This window comes from Vicia villosa, linkage group LG1 (genome assembly GCF_029867415.1).
Source record: "Vicia villosa cultivar HV-30 ecotype Madison, WI linkage group LG1, Vvil1.0, whole genome shotgun sequence".
NCBI classification, from domain to species: Eukaryota; Viridiplantae; Streptophyta; class Magnoliopsida; order Fabales; family Fabaceae; genus Vicia; species Vicia villosa.
The window spans coordinates 130,335,450-130,356,386 of NC_081180.1; the positions used below are offsets into that span (position 1 = coordinate 130,335,450).

At 33.2% G+C, this 20,937-nt stretch overlaps 2 protein-coding genes across 2 annotated transcripts; one reads left to right on the top strand and one right to left on the bottom strand.

The window, feature by feature from the left end:
- Window positions 1-757: 757 nt before the first annotated feature.
- LOC131644196 (protein EIN4-like) lies at window positions 758-4,989 on the bottom strand. Its single transcript, XM_058914629.1, has 2 exons — window positions 2,804-4,989; window positions 758-1,930 (listed from the first exon to the last, which is right to left on the bottom strand). Exons 1-2 carry the CDS (start codon window positions 4,562-4,564, stop codon window positions 1,400-1,402), a joined length of 2,292 nt encoding a protein of 763 aa, XP_058770612.1. The 5' UTR covers window positions 4,565-4,989; the 3' UTR covers window positions 758-1,399.
- Window positions 4,990-9,639: 4,650 nt separating this feature from the next.
- On the top strand, window positions 9,640-10,110 carry LOC131654047 (uncharacterized). The gene has a single exon (XM_058924455.1). The coding sequence runs from the start codon at window positions 9,640-9,642 to the stop codon at window positions 10,108-10,110; it is 471 nt and encodes a 156-aa protein (XP_058780438.1).
- Window positions 10,111-20,937: the final 10,827 nt, after the last annotated feature.

Consider the following 20,937-nt stretch of genomic DNA (forward strand, 5'->3'; position numbering starts at 1 on the left):
AATATTTATTATGTTTATTTTACTTTATGACAAAATTTGAAAAGAATAAATAGTTTAGATAATACATTAATGATTTATTCTTCTCTTTGAACTAAAAATGTTTTTTTTTCCAATATGCTGCAGTAAAATTCATACAAGACAAATTAAAAAGTGTAAAATTGTAAGTTTCAACCTCAATTATGCATCACACCAAATGTTATTGTAATGTTTTCAAGAATATTTGAATCCAAGAATTCAATATTCTTGAAAATCCAAATGACACCAACTATATCATTTAAGAAAGAAAGCAACAAAAAATAGTATGCATTACTTTTTTCATCTTTCATACAATTACTTCTAAAAGATTCGTTATTTGACATGTTTACAAGTGTTACCTCTCAATCTTTTGTTGATCTTTATAGAATGAAATTGTGTTGTCGAGAGTTTCATCAAGTCGTGGAAGAAAACTACGTGTTATAAAAAATTTCGCTAAATCAATTTTCCTTGATTCAATGGTTTCCTAACAAGAAATAATTATCTTTTTAAGCGCGTTGCATGGAAAGTGGAAATATTGAAAGCTTGTTTAGAGAAGGATTTCTCAAATATTTTAGTTATCCGAATGAAAATATCGGTGGCGTATACATCTACGGTATGATCCTGTTGTGTTCCAAAGATTACAAATCAAGAAAAGAAGGACTTAAGCATATGCGTTCTTTGAGGATGTCAAAATGTATTATGATAACAAGAAAGAAGGTTGAATATTAGCAAGTTCTTTATGGAAAAATGACGGGGTATTGGCACGCAATCAAATTCCTCTATGCAACTCAAAAGAAACTTGTAAGGGATTAAGAGTGAAGAAAGGTAGATGGTTATTACTTGACAAAGAAATCGTGTGAAGCTTGTAGATAGGAGCATGAGTTAGAGTTTTTTTTATAAGTTATTTAATGTTTAGTAATTTATGATTGATTTTAAAGGTTGTTGATTGATTACATTCACTATGCTTAAGCTTAGAACAGGTTTAGAGTTAGAAATTTGAGCAAATAGTGAAAGATTGTCTTCTTAGTTTCATTCTGGTAAACCTGTTATTAAGAAATTTGCCAAACTTTTAAAGTGATTGTATGGCGTTTTACCTTATAATATTCACTGTTTGTTAAGAAAATACAATGCTCTAAATTATGATAAATAACGGTTGTGGTTGCAATCACATTCGATTCTGACTGCAGATACCAAACACGATTAAATTGTATCCGTAAGACTGCAATGCAGCAACCACATTCATGGCCGCAACACAATCACGAGTCAAAACCTGCACTGTCAAAAGACTCAATCACAGCTACAACAACTACAAAATAAACTGACTATTTTTAAGCAATCGGTATCGTTAAAAATCCAAGATATCTGAGGAGTATAGAAACTGTATTCACAGTTTTTCACCTGCACGATGCAGGACTGTTCTAAGTTCGTCCGCTATCTGATGAAGTAGAATTGGTTTCCGAATCACTCCATTCATTCCTGCCAGCATGCATCTATCCTTCATTTGCTCTTCTGCATTTGCTATGAGAGCTATGATCAAAGGCCATTTAGGGCCATTGAACTTCCTGATCCTAGTCGCGACTTCAAAACCGTCCATTTCAGGCATATGAATATCCAACATAATTATTTTGAATGCGTTACCACCAGAGCCAGTTATAACACTCACGCACTCAAATCCTGACGAAACTGCAGTTACTTGACAACCGAGCTTCTCAAGTAGCTTCTTCGTCACGATCCTGTTTAAACCATCTTCATCTGCTAACAAAACTTTGAGGCCTCCAAACTGTGAATTTGAATAATCTTTAAGTGCAAGCACGTATCTTTCAAGTGATGGTCCAGTCTGAAACTTTAGAAGAAGTGACACGCCCTGCGCCAAACCCTGAGAGTCCGGCAATATCAATATATTTCCTTGCATTATCTGCATAATATTCCACAACATAAATAAAGTCAGAATTATAAAAATAAGCATATCATGATGAATTAAAATAGTTACATAAGGTCTCAGGAAGAGAAATTATAAGGCTTTAGTAAAATATTTGTATAGTATTATGAGTATAAAAAAGTAAAATCCTACTTTATCAGATTTTAAGGCACAGAAGATACTACTTTACTATTTTGTTATCAATATTATAATACACCACCTAACCCCAAAAAGCACAGGCCTTCTTATTGATGAAAAGGTAATGAGAAATTTTGTAGTTTTGTTCATATTCGATTTCTAAAACTATCTGGTTGATCTTACAATTAAAGAAAAGACACCATAATAATTGCAATTTCTGTTATATTACAATCTTCATGTTTCTCTGATGATGTCTCTAAAGTCAGATATGAGCAAAAATAGCTTCTCTGCGACACTGTTGGGATAAAAGGATCACGAATATGTTCTTAGTTAATATGAATTTTTTTTTAAGAGTTTTGGTTATAGCAGAAAAGAATTGTCAAATATAAGTAATCAGTGAAAGAAGAGTCTCGGTACAACGGTTGTAGTTTCTGCCATGCGACTAGAAGGTCACATATTCAAGTCACAAAATCTAGTTTTTGAAAATGCAAGGTACTAAGATTGTCTACAACATATCTGTTATTGGTCCGACCCTCGCATACTTGTTATTCTAAACTTTATAACCAAACTAAACTGTGAATGAACAGATCAACATTAAACTCCTGAAATCAAATCCCGTCTTTTAAGCAATAAATGTAAACAAAAAATGACATTTTTTTGATACACAAACATAACATAAAAAATCAAGGAGATGATGATAAACAGATATAATATAGACGGTGATGCACCTACCTGTACCAACTTCCTGCACATGTTGAAGCTTAGACTCTCCTTAGATTCACCGTTGTGATTCAGCCTCCTACCGACTTGTTGTTTTGTCGAAATTGATCCACCAGACTGAGAACTACCAGTAATCTGAAAATCAAATTTTATATGTACATACTCAACTGGACTACTTGATCTCCATACACCAAATTTTTTGTCATCCTTGTCAGCACCGTCACTTTCAAGATAAACCCGAAAAACAAGATTCCCTCGGTCACATGTGTTCAATAAATATCCAATAATATGCATGATTACTTGAAAAGTCCTTGCTTCGTCGCCTAAAATTTTTTCAGGCAAAGACTTCTGGACTTCAATTTGAAAACCAAAGCCTTGATACACACACAAGCACTTGGCAATGCAAGCAGCTTCCCTTAGCATTGAATGTAGAAGGAAAGGTTTCATCTCTAACTGGAAGCCACCCTTTTTGTTTTCAGAAATATCCATTACATCGTTTACTAAACTCGAGAGTACGTTTCCGACTTTCAACATTGTGTCACCAATAATCTTTTGTTCAGGCTTCATATTACCTTCTTGAAACAACGAAAGCATCCCAACAACCGAATGCATAGGCCTCCTCATTCCATGGCTCATCACTGTCTGGAATGACTTCCTAGCCTGGCTAGCCATCATAGCATTCTTTTGCGACTGTTGCAACGCTCGGTTTTGCTCTTCGAGTTTCTGTCTCATTAAGTGAGACTCTTCGAGAACCGACGCATGAGAAAGTGCAACAGCCACCTGATCAGCAACTACCTCAACTATATCCATCTCCGGACCCGTCCAAACCCTACCATTCGAACTCGGAAGAACCAAAACCAGTATCGCATAACACGTATCAACCAACTCCGGCGTCCCACCTTTGAAATTCGAAACATTAAGCATCGGCATACGAACAGCCGCGACAGCACCCAACTCCTCAATACCACCACCACCACTACTCGCAGCTCCTAGCTTAGATTCCGGCCTCAAAATCCTAACCCCTTTAGCTTTCCTTATCTCTAACACATCAGGGTCATTCACAGGAATAGAATTATGATGAAAACTCTTACCAGAATCCGATTTCAACTCATGAGTCAAATACATCTCTCTTCTCTCATTATTCGGCATCCAAACAGCACAATTATGCAAATCCAAAGCCTTAGAAAGCTCAACAAGAGTAGTATACAAAATAGTATGCTTATCAAGGGACTTCCTAATCTCCCTAGTAAGCATCCTAACATGCAAACTAGCTTCCTTCTGTTTCTTCATAATCCCAACCTCTTGACCCAATTCCATCACATTCTGCCTCAGAAAAAGCTCCCTAATCTTAATCTTAAGAAGGAGAGGGATTAAAGGCGGAAGCGTCAACGCCGTCGCGCACGACACAAGAGCAGTGAGGAATTTAGCAACAGTAATGCAAAGCAACAAACGAAAAGAAGGAGGACCATGATAAGAAAAAGCATTGAGCAAATGAGTAATACCACATAGAACTATAAAGGCTATGAATTGAAGAAACAGAAGCTTGAAAGGAACATTTGATTGACTAACAAAGTAAAAAATCTCAACTGGGATTGAAAAATAAGCAATTGCAATTAAAAAATCGCTCACTTTTTGACCAACAAGTATTGCGTGGATACTGAAAAGCGCTTCTTCATCATCACAGTTACAGTGGTCATACTCAGAATCAGTAGCAGAAGCATAAAAAGTAAGATTGAAAAGCAATAACAACAGAATAAGAGTTTTCAATTTCATTACACAAAAGACACTAAAGTCAATGAAATTTTTCAAATGATCAAAGAAAAACAGAACCTGATTGGAAACTGACCCAAATCAAAAAAACGGATGAAGCAGATCGCAGAGAGAGCTAGAGATGAATCCGGCACAGACCCAATTCGGAAAACCTTGAATTATTCCTGGGTTTGAGCTAAAGTTTTCAACTTTTTGATTACCACCTTCTCTCTCTACATAGTATATTAGAGAGAGAAAGAGGGGAAGAACCGAATAAGACAATGGGAAAGATTAAAATGGAAAAAGATATAGAAATGAAAAGTGGGACCCACGGGGTTGCAGATTTTACTTCCTCGTACTGTTCAAGGTTTCAGTGGAGTGCATCCTCCCTGGACCTCGACCTTGTCAAACCATGTTCGTGTTTGTGTTCTCACTCAAGAACCTATCGCCATGAACCTGTTCTGTTTTATTTTATAATTTATTTTATTTATTTTATTTATTTTATTTGTTTATTACTATACAGTGATTATTCCCTGAATAGCGTTTTTACTTTTTATGACAAATAAGACGCGTGTGTTTTTTATGGTTGGTTTACCGTTAAAAATAATATTCAATATTAAATGTATTAACTTCATATTTGTTAAATTCAATTAATATTTCTTTAAACATTCTTATTTATAGTGTTATTTATAGAAACTTATTTTGAAAAAAATAATATTGATATAAAATAATATTGAAAAAAATAATAGATGATATCATCTATTAAAATATTAGGAGTAGGTAAATAATATTTGATATAAAAAAATTTGGGGAATAACTTATAAGAATTTTTTAAAATATTTTTTGAGAGGTGAAATATGTTTGGATTTCGATGATCTTCGAAATTTAACTCGTCTAAATATTAATAAAAATATCATGTTTTTTATATGTTTTTTTTTAAATTTATTTATCATTTAAAAATTTGTTTTTGACAATATTGTTAATTTATACATATCAACAACTTATTTATATTAATACATAAATATAATTAAATATTATCGCCAGTGATTGAATTCTATATTAAAATTTATACTAATTAAGCTACATCATCCACTCTTTTATTCAAATTTATTTACTTATAATAATATTATTATTCATTTAATTAAAACATTACAAAATTTGAAAAGCAAATTTTATTTAATTTCAAGTCAAAATTCAAATCAAGTCTTATCTAACTCTTAAATCAATCCTAACAAATTAAATACTCCCTCCGTTTTTTATTATAAGTCGTTTTAGACTTTTCACACAGATTAAGAAAAATAATAATTGTTGTATGAAAATGAGAAATTATGAAGGTTTTTACAAAATTATCCTTCATTAATGACATGTGGAAGATAAATTTATATAATTGAAAGGAGAGAGAATAATAAATATTTAAGGATATAATAGGAAAAATAACATTAATTATTCATTGGAATTGTAAAGCGACATATATTTAAATACAATTTTTTTTCCAAAACGACTTATAATAAAAAACGAAGGGAGTATAAATTAATTTGAAGTTGAATTAAAAATATAAAAACAAGGACACTAAATTTATCTTATCCAATGTGAAGTATTCTAAAAGTGAGTTAGAGGTGTGATGGGGTGGAACTTGCAAAACACTTTGACGTCTAAAACGTCTAAAACTTGCAAAACATTTTGACGTTAGTCAATAAATGAATAAAATAATTAATAATATTTTTAAGTTTTCAAGAAGGGAAATGATAAGCTTACATCAGTTTTTGACATTTACACCGTATCTGCATACATACAATACACAAGTTTTATTTTTTAAACAATTTATTTTGTCTTGATTGTTGTGCAACAACTTTTTCCTTTAATAAAATTTACGGTGTCAAATACGGGTGTATGCAAAAGGAGTGTAAAAATAGCACAGCTCTTTCAAGAAACTTATTTATAGAAACTTATTTTGTAAAAAAATAAAGAAAAGTAAAAGTTATATTAGAAATTAAATAATTTTGTTGTGAATGATATCATCTATTTTGTCATCTATAATATCAAGAATCGGTGAATATCTCTTACAAAAAAAATTGTTATGAATGATATCATCTATATCGTCTTCAAGAATATTAGGAGTAGATAAATATTCGATATTAAAAATTTTGGGAAATAATTTATAAGAATTTTTTAAAATATTTTTTGAGAGTTGAAACATGTCTGAATTCTGATGATCTTTGAAATTCAACTCATCTAAATATTAATAAAAAAAATATCATGTTTTTATATGTTTTGTTTTAAATTTATTCTTTGTTCAAAATTTTGTTTTTGAAAATATTGTTAATTTATAAATATCAACAACTTGTTTATATTAATTTATAAATATCATTATTCATTTAATTAAAACATTACAAAATTCGAAAAGCAAATTAGATTTAATTTCAAGTCAAAATTCAAATCAAGTCTTATCTAACTCTTAAATCAATCCTAACAAATTAAATATAAACTAATTTTAAGTTGAATTAAAAATATAAAAACAAGGATACTAAATTTATCTTATCCAAACTGAAGTATTCTAAAAGTGACTTGGAGGTGTGAGGGTGGAACTTGCAAAACACTTTGACGTCTAAGTTAATAAATGAATAAAATAATGAATAATGTTTTTAATGTAAGGGTATTATTAGGGTTTTTGATGCCCCTCATCTCTCAACTCAAATCATGATCGTCCCGGTCGACAAATGTTAGTAAGTAATTTTTTATATCATCTCATGGATCTGCTTTAATTTTTTGCTTGGATCAGGTTCTTTTTGAGAGGCATGTATGTGTGTGTGTGTTTGTGTGTGTGTGTATATATATACACTCCCAATATGTATTTTACCTTTCGCCTCCATCATAGTTTGACGTTACTCTAGTCGTAGATATCGTTGTCCCTTTGGCTTAAATGACTAACTGGGATCCTCAATGGAACGAGTTTGGAGCTGAGACTGATTTAGACAAGTTATGATTTTTACTTGGGACTCATTACCATAATGGTCGGCTTTATTCTTTCCTCGGCCCATGTAGGAATAGTTGCCCCCACAAGCCTGATTTGGTGGAATCGCGTTTAGGCTTATGATTCTTCTTGAAGCTAGGGTTTAAAAGTGGCTATGGTGAAGTTGTATCCATCTTTAACCGTTTTTTCATTTAGCCTTTTGGTATTCTTATAAATTCTTGTCAACAAATGATGTGACTCTTTGAAATTTATCTCTTTAGTTATCTACCACATGTCAGCCTAAGGCTAGTAATGTGATCATTTATCTCTAGGCCTCTAATAATGGATTTCTATGGAACTATCTTCATTATGATGACTATGACAACTTTCTTGGTGATGTGTACTTTATTTATCAGTTATCACTCGGTTTTTTACTTCAAGATCTTAGGAGTTTTCCCTTTCTTTTCTCCCTCATATGAGTATAAATACTCCAAGGCACTAAGGTTTTTATCTTTTTCTTATCTGATGTTGTTTCTTTGTTCTTTGTAATTGCCTTAATGCCTATGCAATTTCTTTTGACATTCCTCAATTACTTCATCATTTGTTTATTGATAAGTTTCTCTTGCTTCCCTGTTCTCTATATTTACTCGCGTTTAGCTTTTGTTACATGAAATTAGTTTTAGGGAGAGTGGAAGTATGCAAGATTTGTTGATCAAGTGACGCCAAACACAAGTATGTGGTGAATTGTGTTATTTAGAAATTAAGATTATTTTAAAATTGTATTTCTTAAAAATAGTTTATATTAGTACAACAAATATAAAGCAACTAAGAAGAAGAATGAATTAGAGAAAAACTTAAAGTAAATAAGATAAAATAAAGAGATAAAGTTAGAGAGAATGCACCAGGTCAGATAGCGGGGCGGACCCTGTAGGTTGTAGGTATTGTAACGCCTGGAATTTAATTAATTTTTAATTAAGTTATTTCAGAATTAATTGTGAAAATGTTGGAATTATATTATGTTGAAGTAAGTTGCTATGAGGGAATATTCGATAAAGTGGTAGTTTATTAGTAATAATAGTGTTAGACTAAAATAAGGCAATTTTGATGTGAGCTTAAGTTGTGTTGGTATTAGTATTATTAGGGGTATATAAGTTAAGCCCAATAGAAGTGATGGAGAATATAAGAAATATGAGGTATATGAGAATTAGGTTGTGTGGTCAGTAAGGGAAATAGAAGACCAAGTGAGGTGCCGTGAAAAGGAAAAAGAATAAGGGTTTAGAAGAATTTTGTTGAACCGTGGAATTGCAGAGAAGCAGTTCCAAAAACAGATCGAGACCAGTTGCAAACAGGAGGCATAGAGGCAAAGGATTAGAATACGGCTGGAAAATTTTAGAGAGACCGTCATTCCAAGGTAAGGGTGGGGTTCAATCTCTATAACCGGGTATATGAAAAATCGTATGTGGGGTTAGGTTGTATGATTTGATGCCATGAGTTTTTGTTGATTTTGTAATGTTTTGATTCTATGAGAAGTTGTTGGTTCTGTTGATTTCTGTTTGTCTGTCGATTGTTGGTGGTAAATAGAAGTTGTGATTTCTGTGATAATGATTTCTTTTCATACCTTAGCATGAGTTGCAGAAGTAATATGTTGGTAACAGGAAATTAAATTGGCATTAGGCTTTACTAAAATAGCAGAAGTATATAATTTAGCTGGTATGATAGTTTGGAATATACGACAGAAAATCAGTTTAATTGCAGAATGTAGCAGGAATTGATATGTTAGCAAAATGGAATAATTAGCTAGCAGTAATCTAGTTGTTATAGCCGAAACATTATGTCGATAAGTTAATTATCAGAAGCTGTGTAAGTAAGTAGCGGTGATAACAGTTAATGGAAACAGTGCTGAATAGCCGAATTAGCCAAATTAAGCGGTATAATTAGATGTCCAAAATTAGTTTAAAATTGTCGGAGTAGTTCGTATGTATTTATATATATTAATGATGGTCTTGTTTTGTTGAAACTATGTCGAATAAGTTGATTTGCAGGTACAATTGAATAAGTTATTTTGTCCCGGTTTGTGGGAATTATTGAAGGCCAAGACATCATGGATGTAGTAGCAAGTAAAACGGGCTCCTGGATTTTGAAATGAATCATGGAGCTTAGAGAGATTGTTCTTCAATTTCCTAAAGTTTGGGAGAATATGGTGAATGCTGGCAGATTCAAAATGACTACTATGTATGCAGCTATAACCAAAGGTGATGATAGAGTGAGGTGGAGACATTTATTTAGGAATAATGAAGCTAGACCTAAGGCATTGCATACGACATGGATGACATGCCATGGGAATCTTCCTACTAAGGAGAGATTGAAGAGATTCCATATCATAAATGAAGACATCTGTATTATTTGCAATTTGGAGATTGAAATTGCTGAGCATTTATTCTTTAACTGCAGGATAGCCAGTGATATTTGGAAAGGAGTTTTGCAGTGGATGGATGTTATTCATCAACCGAAAGGTTGGGATGAAGAGCTTTACTGGGTTTTAAAGTCATCAAGGAAGAAAGGTTGGAGAGCTAGGGTGTTGAAATTGGCTTTTGCTGAGATAATTTATGGTGTCTGGTAGCATAGGAATGATATTGTTTTTGGAAAGGATACATCTAGAAACACCATTAATAGCATTATAGATTGTATATTTTATAGAGGTTGGCAATCTAAAAGGATTAGACATCACATAGCTTCTTTGATGTTATAGGTTTGTTAGTTTTTGGGGTTGGATCATTTTGATCACCTTTGTATATAACTGTTTTTGAGTTAATATATCTTCCTTAATTCAAAAAAAAATCTGATTATTTTATCCCTCGGTTATTACAAAAACTGACATGATAGATCATTTAGTTTACAAATAAAAATATAATAAAAAAAGGTTCCTGAATTGTTTTTCCCTCGGTTATAAGAAAATTTGAGGTAAGATGTGGTTTTATTTGTAAAATGTGGTGCGCATTAGAATCCTATCACTAGAATAACAATGATCATCCATATTCAAAATGTATCGTATCTTTTGGATTTTTAAGGAGGCTTTTGGCTATTTAAACAATATTCCTATTTTCAATGTCTCACTTCCAACTCTTTGTATCTTCAAACCTAGTTTTAAAGTATTTTCTTTTATTCAAAAATGGATGAACATCTTTTGTTCGTTATCAATGAAAAATTTGTTGATTTTGATGATTTGAAAAATAAAGGTTTTGATCTAAGGAAAACTATTTCCAAACAAAAGTTGAATGGTTACTTTGGCATTCTTCATGGCCCCATATACACTAATCTTGTTACAGAGTTATGATTAAATGCCTTCGTTGTGCCAACTGGTCATGATGCTCTGATTCAATCCATTCCTATGTCTATGGCTCTCATATCACCATTACTCCATCACTTATTGTTAAGACAATAAACTATAAAGAGATAGATAGTTGTGTTTAATATTATAGATTTAACAATGTCTACTCAATCTGCCTTCACCTAATTTATGCCAACAAAGATAAGTCACCAGTCCTGCTACTCTACTCCCAATTATAAAAGTTTGGTATCAACTTCTAGTGTCAAATCTTTGTCCAAGAGAGAAACAACTAGAAATGGTTACTTGTGATGAGAAACATCTCTTGTACTTCCTTACCAGCAAAGTCAAAGTTACTCTTCCTCTTATCATTTTTAACTTCTTAAAGGAAACGATAAGCATCTCCCGGGAGGAAATGACTTTTCATTACCATATAGAAGAGTTCTTTCTAAATTTCTCTCTCAATTAGAGGTAGTTAATAGGGATAATGTTAAAGTAGAGTGGAGTCAAAAGTTTGAATATGTGGAATAGTTATTTTTTGTCCTTTTTTTTTAGTTATCAATGAAATATTTCCTTTTCTATTATTTCCTATTCTTATTTATTGATATAACAAAGATTTTGGAAATTACTAATTAACAAAGAAAAACATGGAATCTGAAAAAGATGCCAAGTGAGAAATCGTTGAAAAAACTTTAAATGCAGTAATATGTATTCGAAGCGAGATCCCTTATAGCTATATTCCCTCGGTTTTCTAAAAAACTGAGAGAATAGGTTTATTTTTTTTATGGATAAAACATGGCGCTCAATTATAACTATGTTACCTTAGTTTTTGAGAAAATTGAGGGAAAAAGTTATTTATTTTCTTAAAACAAATCAAACATGGCACTCTTAGGACCTATACTCTAGATTTTTAGCATGCTCAAGGTGAAAGCTTCATCATAAAAAGTGTTATTTGTAGTAGTGTCCACAAGTTCATCTACCTCAGGTGTAAAAGCAGAAGCCTCAGTAGTCGAGATAAAAGTAGGGGCTAAAGAAAGAGAAGTAGTCGCCGAATGAGGCATCTCAGCCTGAATGCCTTGAGCTTTGACAAGGTCATAGAAAATTTCCAGTTTCTTCATATTTTCCATGTTATATGCAAAAACCAACCACACATATAAAATATAATAAAAAAATCATTAAAGATATGCTCTCACCAAATATTATTTTCCTCTCCTTCAGGCTACCTGGACTCGCAATGTCATAAGTTCTAATTCGCCTTTTGTAACACCCCAAATCTATCCAACGAATATTTAATAAAATCAGAGTGCGGAAATTCAACATACAATTGGGATGTCGCATTCAACGTAAAACAACAAACAACTTAATCACATATATCATAGATACATAGCACATAACTCGGATGAACCGATAAAACCTGTTTACTCTTTTAAAAAAATAAAACAACTTTTATTAATAATAATAATAATATCAATTATTCAACTTCACTTCGCATAATATTTTTATTAAACTAAAACAACTTCACCAACATCATATTACTTCATAAATTCCACTTAAAAGTTAACAACTTATAGTTATAACAACAATTAAAAGACAATCGTTCATCCCCCCGAGTGCTACGTATCAGAGCAAGACCCAACTCGAATTAACAGTAACTAAAGACTTCATAAAATCACTTCAAACTTCCACCGCTATCTTGAGTACCTGTCCATTTCCCATGGTAGGGAAACATCATTCAGAAGGGGTGAGATATCCAACAATATAAACAAGCGTATGATAAATAATATATTAAGATTAGATCATACAATTTCACCACTTCATACTTATTCAAACAACAGTTATAATAACAAATAGCAACAACGGTTATAATAATTATTTACCAACAACAAGTATAATAACAATTATCAGCAACAAGTATAACAACAACAACTTATAACAACAACAACAACAACGTAATAACAACAACAACGTAATAACAACAACAACTTCAAATGCGACTCAACTGTGCAAATGCATGTGGTACCATTTGGAGTAAAACTCCCAACTTAAACATATGCCAAGTTATCGAGGCATTTCAACAAGGCGTAAGCCTTCAACGTGGTGCCATTAAGGCCAAAGCATAAGCCTTCAACTTTTCAACGTGGTGCCATCAAGGCCAACTTAAACAATGCAAATGTATGCATGCAACAACAACCACAACGTCACAACACAACAATGCAACAACCGCAAACAACTTAATCAACCTTGGTCATAAGACCTGCAACTTAATCAACGCATCATCAATAACTTAAACAACATTGGTCATAAGACCTGCAACTTAATCAACGTATCAACAACAACAACCAGAACAGCAACAACGAAAACAACAACTTAAACATGCATCAATTGCATCAACTTAATCATTACAAAACAGCCCATAAACATCTAGGTACTAATTCTTCAATTCTACTATTCGTTAATTCTATTATTAAATCTAATTATGCTACTAATTCAGCCTGCTACATATATCAACGTTATTACTACTGCTATTTCTTCTTCACACCAATTCCATCTTTATACAAAATCCATTAACTACACATCTCATCACTAAGAATCATCACTATAATTTCTACTAATTAAATTAATCAATTCCAACGGTATAATATTCTAATTAATTTAAACCAATTTCTTCACTAATAATAATTATAATTCTTCTCAAGTTAATCCTACTGAGGCTTGATCCCAACAACCAACATAAAACATCAACAGCCAGAAATCAAAACATATTTCTAAAACTCGTATAGCACGCGCCGCGAATCTCTCTTTGCGCCGCGAACACCACAGAAACCTTTAGTTCGTGCCGCGTCCAAACCTTGGCGCTTACCTGCGCTGACAGCATCTTCCAACAAAATTAAAACTCAATTTTCTTCCTTCGATTCCAGTACAATTCAATTTTAACCATCACAGGAACATAGCAATATTATAGTTATACTCCACCAACATCTAGCAATTTTCTACAATTAATTCCTCTATAATAATAATTATAAACCCTAGGTTAATTTCCCACAACCATATTGAACTTTTATAACCTTATTCATAGACGTCAATCAATTTCAACATTCAACAATACATTCACAACACACAAAATAGAGGCAATCATACCACCATAACCCCCACATATCATTCATCATAATCTCGTTTATAGAGCTAAAACCCCACCCTTACCTTGGATATGAGATTTCTTTACTCTTCCGAACAGGTTTTTGGTGCGTCTCTGCACGTTGTTAGAAAAGATTTTCAGAGAAAAGTTGGAAGCTAACTTCTCCAACTTTTCTTCTTTCTCCACGTCTATTGAGACCTAACTTCTCTTCTTATTTCCTTTATTTTATTATAATTATTATTATAATTATAATCTTCATTTGGGCTTACTAATTAACACCCCCATGATTACTATCACCAACGCAACGTCTAAGCTCACTTAAATAAAACACTCTCATAATCTATAATATTAATTCTATTATTATTTCTCTCCACCAAACTGACTAACTACCGACTATAAAATAAATCGTCCGAACCACCAACTCAACATATTCAATATCATTCTCTACGGCTTAAATCAACTTAAATTAATAATAGTCCATTATAGTAATATTATCTCTAATATTATTCTCCGATTAAACCGACTAATTTCTCAATCATTAATTTATCCGCCCAACACAACGCATAATTCCAATTACGCCTCTTATAATAATGCCAATAATTCTAACTTCGACTAATTCCAACAAATAATTTCCTTATACAATTTAATTAAATAAATAATTAAATTCCAGTTGTTACACCTTTTCCTCACTTTGGTATGGCACACCTTATCGACTCTGAAACCTTCCTTATAGTCAAGCCCCTTAAACCAATAGTGCATATTCTCCTTCATCTCCACCTCGTATGGAGATAGGGAACCTTGCAGGGTACGGTAGGAATAGACATCTCGATTAAAGTGAATTTTGGACTAGTACTTTGAGAATGAACTCTTGCAGAAGCTATAAGATTCATCAAGAAAGTAACACCAAGTGAGACACGCCACTAAGATATGCGGTCTCATCAGTAAGAAAGCCCTACAAAATCACCCAAGTTTTGGGTGAAGCTGTCGAACGAGGATCGACATGCTGAAAGCTAATGGGCCCCTTGATCACGGATGGAACATATCAAAGAACAACCCAAGGGAGGGTTTATGAGATTTATACTCGACACATAGGTGTAATACCCTCTTGAACACCCATGACCCAATATGAAGCTGGGATGGAACATCTTTAAGTGCTTCAAGACAACTACCTCAAAGTTAGAAAAAGCAACCACATTCCTATTCTTGTGAATAGACACTCATAGAGCGGGATTACACAATCATCAAATGAGATACATATCCTCTTTTTCGACCCCACTAGAAGAGTTGATCATTCTAGAGGACCACTAACCACGATGCGAACAACATATATAGCAACCTTCATGTTGAGAACCGATGGAGCGCCTTCGGCTTTTGCATCCACCTAACCGTACTCCACTACGTCTAGCCGACCTCGGAGATCAAATTATGCCTTCAATTCAACATTGATAGGCTCACAATTACCGGTCTTTAGGAAAAGTTGAATAAAATCCTTAGTGTTCTCTCCTATATTAGTTGGCATGTATCTCCTCCCCAATTAAGATGGGACGGGACATAAGGACCTCGACGCTATTAACTTCTCTACCAACATTTGATAGAAGCGCTTCTAATGAGCCGGATAAGGAAGTATCTTCCTCCAAAGAATTTCTAGATACCTTTTTTAAGTCAGAATCGTCAGATAAATGTATGATTTTTTTTGTTCTAGGTGGTTGCAAACAAGAGGAGAGAGATGAGAATTAGGGGATGTCCCCATTATAGAAGCTGACAAAGTTTCGCCTTCAGAATTGCTCACTAGGTCAACCATACTATCATTCATCCTAACTAGAGAACATGAAATGCTGGAGATAAAAAGGCTTAAGTTTAGGATAGTATCTGGTTATGTGAGATTGATGAAGCAGGAAAAGAGGACAAAATGTAAAGATTTTGAGCAAGATAATGAAGATCACTTCTATTAATATTCTAAAGGAAGAAGAAACAAAGATGTTTTATGGAAAAGTGACAGTAAGTTTGAAAGCCATTGGTTGCAAAAACTTACAAACACTCAATTTCCCCTATTTATAGGCAACCGCATCTGAAGGATTTAGACCAATTAGAGACAAAATTCACAAGATCAACGACTAGATTTTCCTCATGGATACACGCCAACTCGAGTGCATTGTAAATTGCGCCATGTTCCAGCCAGTCACTCCACGACACGTGTTAGAAGAAAGCTATGAAATGTTTCATTGATGGAACTGCATTTAATGTGTTTGTTCTCCACTATTTTCTCAACTGATTCTAGGCGTTTCAGTTATATCTTACAATGAATAACATCTTGGAGGCCGACCAACAACACCTAAGGCTTCCTCTGACTTCTTCGGTGCCTGACAAAGCCTTTGGGAGCAACAGTTTTGGGTCAGCCAAATACCCAAATGGATAAGGTCCAATTCATCTCAAAATTATTTCACTTGACCCAAGGTATAAGATCAGTTCACACGTAAAGAGCAAGGTACATTCTCTGATCTCCATTTTCACCACACTCATCTTGAATCGTAAAGAGAATTGAGAGTTGTAATGCTAACCATGCAGGTGCATCCCAATACCGTTGCGAAGGAGATCAACACCACCGTTCAGGTCATCAATTATTTAACTACATCCATTTCTCATTTATGTACGGAACAATTTTATTTATTTTAAACAATAATTAATTATTATGCATTATCACTTTAAAAAAATTTATACTATCAATTCATCACAATTATTTGTATGTATTATTTTACAAATGATTGAAACAAAGTCAAACAGATTTAAACATTCATCTATGGTTAAGAGATTGTATAAAATACATTTTAAATGTATATCAATTACATTCTTTAAACATTTATGGCTTAATCAATTAATAAAAATGAAGTTTGGAACACTACCATTTAAAAGGGAAGCGTCAAAGGAGAAGTAGAAAGTGATTAAAAGAAAATAAAAACTAGACTAATAATTAAGGTTACAATTAGCGTGAAGATATTGACCGGAATTTTTGCTCAGATAAATTAGAAACTATTAGATTTTTTGTTTTCATAGCGAATACTAATTTTATTTATAAAAAGAATTTTTTTTTGATATATTGGATAAATAATATATCTGAATAATATACTATCTAGATATATTATTTATTCAATGCATAAGAGATAGTAATAAAAGAGGTGTGCTAAACACCAACATGAGTTTGGAGAGACAATATTGCTGAATATGTTAACAAATTAAAAAGTCACTGTATGGTGAAGACCCGCACAATTCCACTCTGAGTGTGTCAAATTGGTTGAAGAACAAAGCAATGAAGGTTCTGAAAATAGGCCTTGCATCTGAAATTATTATTTAAGTTTTATATTATGTCCCTGTCTGTGTATGACCATTTTTTTTTTAAAGTGTTAATGTTGTTGCTTAGTTTGTGGCAAGGAAATATTCAAACATTATTAAGCATGACTAAGTATAACATTCTTAATCATTTTCCCTTTTAATTTTCAGATGTTAGTTACTCAATTTTCAAGGAAGCCTAATCAAAAGTTTGCGTGCAACATAAGTTTAAGTTATACTGATCTCATTAAATTTGTACTCTGCACCAATGAACCGCCGACACGCCATTTAGAAGGTATGCGGCTTTTTCACAAAATAAGGTGGGTTTGGGTGCTTGCATTAGAGATGATACGGGTAAATTCATTGTAGCCCGGACAGAATGGTTTACGCCTTGTACCGATGTTGTTATTGGAGAAGCCTTAGGTCTTTTGAAAGCTTTAAATTGGATCCATGGTTTGGGATACGACAATATGGATTTTGAATTAGATGCCAAGCGAGTGGTGGATAGCGTGACCATTCCGAGACCAGATGACTCGGATCTTGGAGCTATTATTGGAGAATGTAACCGGTTGATGGCTCTTTTCTTTAGGAACTCTCATGTTAAGTTCGTCCGAAGACAAGCTAATGAGGTTGCTCATGCTCTTGCACGGGTGGCTCCATCTCTTGCTAGTTTTCATAATTTCTTTGATATTCCAGCATGTATTCAGAATATTATTATTAATGAAATGAATTAATCTTTTCCCGTAAAAAAAAAAAAATTTGCTTCTTGTTTTAAACTCTTTATAAATCATCTTTATAAATCGTGCTCATACATTGCAGTATTATATTAATATATAAAATATATATAACCGTGTTCGTGTCCTATGTTTTCTATATTAGCGGTGTCCTCGTATCCGTGTCGTGTTCCGTATCCGTGTCTGGGCTTCATAGCTCTGCACCTTCCTAAAAGAAGTTCTCAGCTCCCCATCATATTGTTAAAGTTACCTAAGTAACACCGACACCTCTGAAAACAATATGTATCAGTGTCGGACTCCGTTACGTTCAATTTATTTATTTCTTTTAAATTATTATCGGTGTCGACATATCAATGTTGATGTCATGCCGATGTTTTATAGAAAGCTACACTTTTTTTAGTATATCATATCGTGATCCATGTTACATTGATGTAAATAACTACATCCTATTTGTTTCTTTGAAAAATTAATTTGAGAAGGTGAGTACAACAAAATGCAATCCAGAAAATAACCTTTTTTTTTGTGTGACTCTATTCTCTGAATTTATTTTTCATTTTGGGTCTTATTAAACCTAATTTCTCACACATTCTTAGTTCAATCTGAAGTTTAATTCCTCTATATTCATTTGTTGGTGTTAATTTTTTGTGATTATGGAGTGAGTTGATTTGTGTTGGATAGAAAATTTAATGTGATGTTAATGAAAGTCCCTAAACACCAAAGTCAACTTCAACCTCACTCCGACAATATCTTTTAACGAGTTGTCTCGAGTGTGTTTGAAATAGGCCATAACATAGTACTTGCAATGTATTTTAAATAGACTATGGACTAAGCTTGTAGTATCGACGAGGTTAACTTTTGTGGAGACGTTTAATTGATCTTGACGATTATAAGAGGGTGAGGAGATTGAGAAAGTTCTAGTAAATGTAACATTTGAGAAATTACAGAATTGATATTTTTGTCTATTTTGACAGGATATGGTTGCTGAGGCAATGGAGATTGGGAAAGTATGAATGGAGGCATATTAGTATGTTGTTGAGCAAGTTTATTATTTTTCTGATGACTATGTGAAATATTAGATCTAGAGATTAATTACACTTGAGTCAAGCTTTGAATAGTCAGAATCTATTGATGTGCTAAACAATCACTGCCAAGAGTATATTACTTGCAACTCTTGGGTTCAAGACAAAGAATGTCTTATGGAAAAAGGATTTTTTTTTAAACAATTTTTTTTGTCGCGTTATTTATTTTCTATAAAACTAGGATAATAGTTTAAAGGAAAATGCTAACCAGTGATCTCAGGGCAATGATTAAGACTTTAAAAATAGTAAATTTATCTTGGTAATCTGCGTATTTAATGTCTCAAAAATTGAAATATTACATTTTCTATAAAATATTTTCTTTTTTTGGAATGCTTAACCATTGTCCTGAGGGCACGGGTTAGCAAGACCCTAGTTTAAAATTTAGTTTACAACACTTTTCAAAGTCTCTTACACCCTTTAAAATCCCTCAGACCTTCACAAAAAAGTTTATATAAGACTTCTTATGGATCGGCCAAAAGTCTAAAGTGTGTGAAATTCAAGTGTCTAGCTCAACTACTCAAACCTCAATCAAAATTGTCCAACATATATAATTAATAATCTATATCCGCAAGACGTAAGGTACACTTTTTATCTCTCATAATTTCAATTAATTCATCTTAGACTTTGTAACTGACTTGGTGTTAAAGTGCTATCCTTGCACGTTCACCCATGCACCACCATATCAAAGATCAGCACCGTCGTATTTTGGATTCCATCATCATCAATCATGCAAAATTCTAGTTCCTCTACGAAATAATGGCGCCGTCTGTGGGAATTGACTTCCAATTCTCGCAAAATTTCACGATCAAATCTCATTTGATTCAAAGCCATATCTCAATAGAGGCGCACAATAAGAAGAAGAAATTTATCCTTACTTCGTGTTAGGGAACTTCTCTTCCAAACCTCCCGATCCAACAACAAATTCTAATAACTTTAACAATAGGAAACTGTGAAGGAGTCATTGCAGCGACAACGATCTTCCTCCTCCAGATCTCGCCCCATCATAAAGATAAATTGAAATATTTTGTGAATCGACACTATGCGATGTAATCCACAAACCTCCTAAGCGAATATGGATTTACCCCTATCGCCATGACAGGCCACATCACGCTAGGATACTCGAACTATAAGCAAGATTGATCCAGACACAACTCAAGGTAGACATGATAGTATATTTCCATATGACATATCAAGATAAGGGTGAATGCAAGAAAACTCCAAGCATCCAAAAGATTCGTCGACCTTCTACTAAAGGAAACATACTTGCTTAGGGAAATACAATTGAATTAAAAAATCTGAAGGATCTGAATCCCATAGCTCAGAGTAAAAAGAGACTTACCGAGGAGTAAAGACCACAAATGCATATTGCCTCAAAAGCAAACCAACTATTGAATAACCAAAGACGAATTCCCTAGTACCGATCTTCGAAGGCATGAGAGAAAATACTTCTAACGCATAAGATAACTATCTCTCAAGGCTCCTAAAACATTGAATAAATATATCTTCTACCTAAATAAATTATGTACACACAAATAATATTATAATCCTCCATAATATGGCATATATTGTACTTTTAAAATAGGACCATATCAGGTGGAGCCCGCTTTTGTGCAGCTGACATACCTTGTCTTAGGAACTAGACACTCGAAGAGCATATGTAGTGGAGCCTATAAGATGTCTAATCTGAACCACGATAAAAACCTGGGGGTAGGGGCGGGAATTACTCCTTTGGAGAGGAGTGTCTCCTAGTGACGCTAAAGACTTACACCATCTCCCCTCGATCGGGACGATTAACAACAAGCATAAAAGTCACACCAACTCCCTTCGACTGAGATGGGTAATGAAGAAT